We start from the raw sequence: 4,554 nt of genomic DNA on the forward strand, positions 1-4,554 counted from the left end.
GTCAGCACTTTTTCAGGTAATTTAAATTTTTTAAAAAGCATTTTATTTTGTCATTTTTTGTAATTTTCTTGTTTTATTTTTTAATTTAATTTTTTTTTTTTTTTAATTTAAAATGCAAATTTATGTACTTTTTTGTGCAATTTTTGCTGTTGCTCATTGCCTTTTTTTCCCCAAAATTAATCATACCAATTTGCTCAGGTTTCAAAGGGTTAGGAGCCATCTGCCATGCCAATCTGTTAAATTAGAAATGAAAGCCATATCATAAACCTAAATGGCTGTTGCGTTTATATTTTAAGCAACATTGCAGATATCATTACAAGAAAAAAGCAAACAGTTCCTCCCACTTGGCAACTCTGTCGGATCTCTGACTGCGCGCCAAGTTTTATCGCCCAACATCAGTGTTTGACCTCAGTTGCGCTTTCGTGGCTGAATGGGATCAAACCGCTGCAGCGGAAAACTTTCCAAGAAAAGTGGAGCCTGTTTGAAGCCCATGCTTTTGAAATTGAAACGTTTAGGTGTCCACATACTTTTGTCCATGTGTTTTATCAGCAGTGAGTGGTATCTTGTAAGTAACCACTCATCTCTATCTTATAGAAAGCGCTCTCTGTGGGTTTGAAACGTCTGCTGCTCAGTGCCGTGGATCCGTATGCTGCACGTTAAGCCTCTGCATGTGTGTGTGCATGCCTAAGTGCATTTACGTTATGTCTTATTGAATTACAGTTATGGCAGGGATCGCTGGAGGTCAGTGTGTGAAAAGCTGTTTTTCTGTGGTCGGTCAGTCAGGAAGTCAGCCGGCGTATGTGGAAGTCATGCTCTACTCTTTGCTCTGCCCTCTGTTTGCGCTCACATGACCAGCAGGTCAGCTGGTTTGTGAATTGTTGTGGAAGTGTTTCCCTCCCTCTTTCTCTCTGCAAAAATCCTCCCCTCCCCCCCTCCGTGCTCCCATCTTTCCCATGGCTTTCTCAATATTCAGCCAAGTCATTCGAAAGGCAAATGTTAGGTACTTAATCCTTCACTTAATCCTTTTTCAACAAAGACCTGTTGTACAAGAAAAAAATAACATGCAATATAGAAGAATAAAGGAACAATCCAAACAGACATAAATATAACTGTGTGCTGATTTACAGAAGAAAAACACTTGTTTCTTATTAGTTTTTAAACTCGTCTTTTGTCAGATTTTCTAAATAATCCTCTCTCATCCATCTCTTCTGTGAGAAAGTTACCTAACCAAGAAAGCCTCACAAAAGACCGAGTGAAAGGTTTCTTTACGTAAGGTGTGGCACGGAGCCTTTCTGTCACCGAGCCTGACAGACCGTCTCCGCTCTGCAGCTTTCCTGTGAGAACACCACAATTTCACCCAGAAACAATGTCGCATTTTATGTTTCTGCAAAGCACAGATACATTACAGATTTGTACATTATTATGTAGCAGATTCACTGAAACTTCACATTTCTTCACCTTTCAACACAACATATTCTAATAGAACGGTTTGTATCATATCTTATGAAAATGAATGCACAACTGTTCATGTTAAATCCTACAAATTAGCGCCCCAAAAACGACGATACAACTTTAACGCACAGTTAGAGAAGGGAGGTACAGGCATGGAGGTTAGGTTTAGGCAATTATAATTGCTATGGTTAGGTTTCAGGAAAGAAGCTCAGGGTTGGGGGGGGGTGAAAAGGATATCTGTCATTCTGTATTTGCACTCCTGTTGATCTTGCTCAATAGATTATATGGAGGAAAAAACAAAGAAAAGAAGCACAGTTGTGCATCTTTAAGTTAGTAAAATCATTGTGGTTATGATTAGGAAAGGAAACATGGTGAGGACGTACCTCAAAATAGCTCAGAGTTAACTGAAAGTTCACAAGGTTCCCAACACGTCTCCGTGAGAGAGTGGGTGTGTTACTTTTCGCAGAAAACGCATTAACCATCTGTGTGAATACTGTTCAACAATGCTGTAGTTAAGGTGTGGTTAGGTTTAGACATAAAAACTACTTTGTGATGGTTAAAATACAGCTATTTGTAGTGTCACTATCACTACAGGAAATGCAGTGACAAGGTTCTAAAAAAATATCGATGTTTGGTACCTAAAAAGCTGCTGGAAACACAGCAACGACCTGCAAAAAGACCAACTGCTTTTGTTGTTTATTGCTCTCCAAACAGTGTTGACAGTCAGCCCGTAGCTCATATATCATGCAACTATAGAAACGTTGATATAAGGATGCAGAATGAAACATGCAAAGGTAACATATTCATGGTTTGCAGAAATGTACAATACCAACAATTTCTGAACTGAGGAGTTGATATAAAAGAAAGGAGTGGCACCTCACCAACATTCACACATTTCAAACAGACATCATGAAACACCAGCACACGACAGTCATGCATGATCAGTATACAAGTGTGTTCTTGCCTTTGTGTAGTGCAGAAAGTGTATTTCATGCATCCTCACTGACCTCTCTGTTTCTCTCTGTGTGTCTGCAGGTTTGAGTGCAGCAAAGCTGTTGAAAGCCAACGGGCTGAGCCCTGTAGTCCTGGAGGCCAGGGATCGCGTCGGCGGTCGCACCTTCACTGTGCGGGTAAGACCAGGACAACTAACAGATGCTGCTATGAAAAAGGGACTTTTTGTGCAGCAGAATTCAGTTGTGCTACAAGTTTTATTATTAATAATAACAGTGATCATAATGAAAAACTTACATCACAACCCCTCCTCCTAACATCGCCAAAACACTCCCACCATGCACTGCCTGACTGCCTCTCCTGCTCTCCATAGACAATAAAAAGCATTGAGATGCCGTCCGTCACCAGACTTGATGCAATTGCACCGTAATAGTAATAGTAATAGTATGTACTTTACCTGGTGAGCTCACAGAGGCGCCCCTTTACTTTCAAATTGTTGTTAAAATGCATTTGCATAAAGTATACTATATTCAACTTAATGCCAATGAGTCCGTCCACAGTGATGCACTTGGCTCAGTAAATTTGGATGAGGCTGTAAAGTGAAGCAATTTTGTTCTAAAATAAAACACGAGTCAGCAGTGGCGTTACCAATTTCGTGTCTCAAATATTTTCAGAAACACATTTTAGTGGATAGTTTAGACAGAATAATAGAAGTTTTATAAACAGGCTGCCATATTATTTCCTGTTTGAAATGGCGAGCAGAGAACCAGAGACAGCCCGTTTATCCAATCAAGTGCATTCTCCAACAGGGTTTGTCACCAGTTTGAACCCCATCAAGCAGGTGGTTGAGTGGAGCAGCACATCCCCAAGCATCCTTGCAGGATCTGGTGGAAATGTATCGTTATACCTTACTGCAACGGCCCGGGTCTGAGTCCAGACTGGGACCTTCGCTTCATCTTGTCCCCTCTCTCTCCGCTGCCTTTCCTTTCTCTCAGAATAACTCAAAAATGAATAAAAATGCCAGATAATATTATCTTCAAACAAATAGATGAAACTAACATGTATAAACTATAATTTATTTATAAAAATTTTGGGGAGATATTTTGCATGAAACAGTGCATTGCAGTTGTTGAGCCTATTTTTAATAAATGCTTGCACAAATCCTCTATATATCCTGGAAAAAGAAAAGACATTGGCAATATTGTTCAGTAAATAAAAAAACGTTTTTTTAGTGATGTTGCTTAAATTTCCTGGAAAGTTAAATCAGAGTCCATCAAAACCAGATTTTCAAGATTTATGTGCTGTAAGGTGCTGACATAGTGTAATAAGATAGTTAATCCTATCCTTAGCTGCAGGTTCAATATTTATTTTAGATCTTTTTAACAACAAAAAAACATTGTTTTGATTCAGCTCGAGGAATATTTGGGTCATCCACAAACTGGAGTCGAGGGAGTCGATCTATTACGATCAACAGCTATGTAGAGTTGGGTGTCATCTGCATAACAGTGAAATCAGTAACGTGAATATCGGTAACTATCCCGTGTGTCAACATATGAAGACTGAAAACAAGTGGACCCAGGACAGAGCCTTGTGGTACTCCATGTGTAATTTTTCTAACGAAAGGCTTTATAATGATATCCTGGGATGGACTGAAACTTTCTCAAACCTATCACTGAGACTTTTGTGATAAACAGCATACTTCCCAGTATTATCTGAAACATGAATGCTTTTTCTTATTCGTCTGTTTATGTTTTCTTTTTCTCTTTTTTTCAGAATAAGGAGACAAAGTGGGTCGACCTGGGCGGGGCTTACATCGGCCCAACTCAGAACCGCATCCTCCGATTGGCCAAAGAGTACGGCATTCAGACCTACAAAGTCAACGAGCAGGAGAGCCTGGTGCATTACGTCAATGTGAGTACTATGAACCCAGACCACTATGAACTATAAGGAGTGTGGCGGAGGAAGTTGAGAGAAAATCAAGATTTTCATTTAAAAAAATCGTCCTAAACCACGAATTTGCATTGCTTGATAAAATCGATTTATCGCTCAGTCCTGCCCAGAAAGGAATTTGTCTATCAAATAAATCTCGTAGCTCAAAGCTGTTACACTAACTGAATGATAGTTATTAGAGGAGTCAGCTGAGTTTAATGG

General features: G+C 39.6%; 1 protein-coding gene across 1 annotated transcript; it reads left to right on the forward strand.

Moving 5' to 3' along the window:
* Positions 1–2,487: 2,487 nt before the first annotated feature.
* LOC121938418 (amine oxidase [flavin-containing]-like) lies at positions 2,488–4,314 on the forward strand (the record flags this gene model as incomplete). The annotated part of the gene is made up of 2 exons (XM_042481661.1): positions 2,488–2,582; positions 4,177–4,314. Coding segments are annotated over 2 exons (233 nt in total), but the record flags the coding sequence as incomplete, so codon positions are not given.
* Between the last annotated feature and the right edge of the window lie 240 nt (positions 4,315–4,554).

This window comes from Plectropomus leopardus, unplaced genomic scaffold (assembly GCF_008729295.1).
Source record: "Plectropomus leopardus isolate mb unplaced genomic scaffold, YSFRI_Pleo_2.0 unplaced_scaffold29409, whole genome shotgun sequence".
In the NCBI taxonomy this organism is placed as follows: domain Eukaryota; kingdom Metazoa; phylum Chordata; class Actinopteri; order Perciformes; family Serranidae; genus Plectropomus; species Plectropomus leopardus.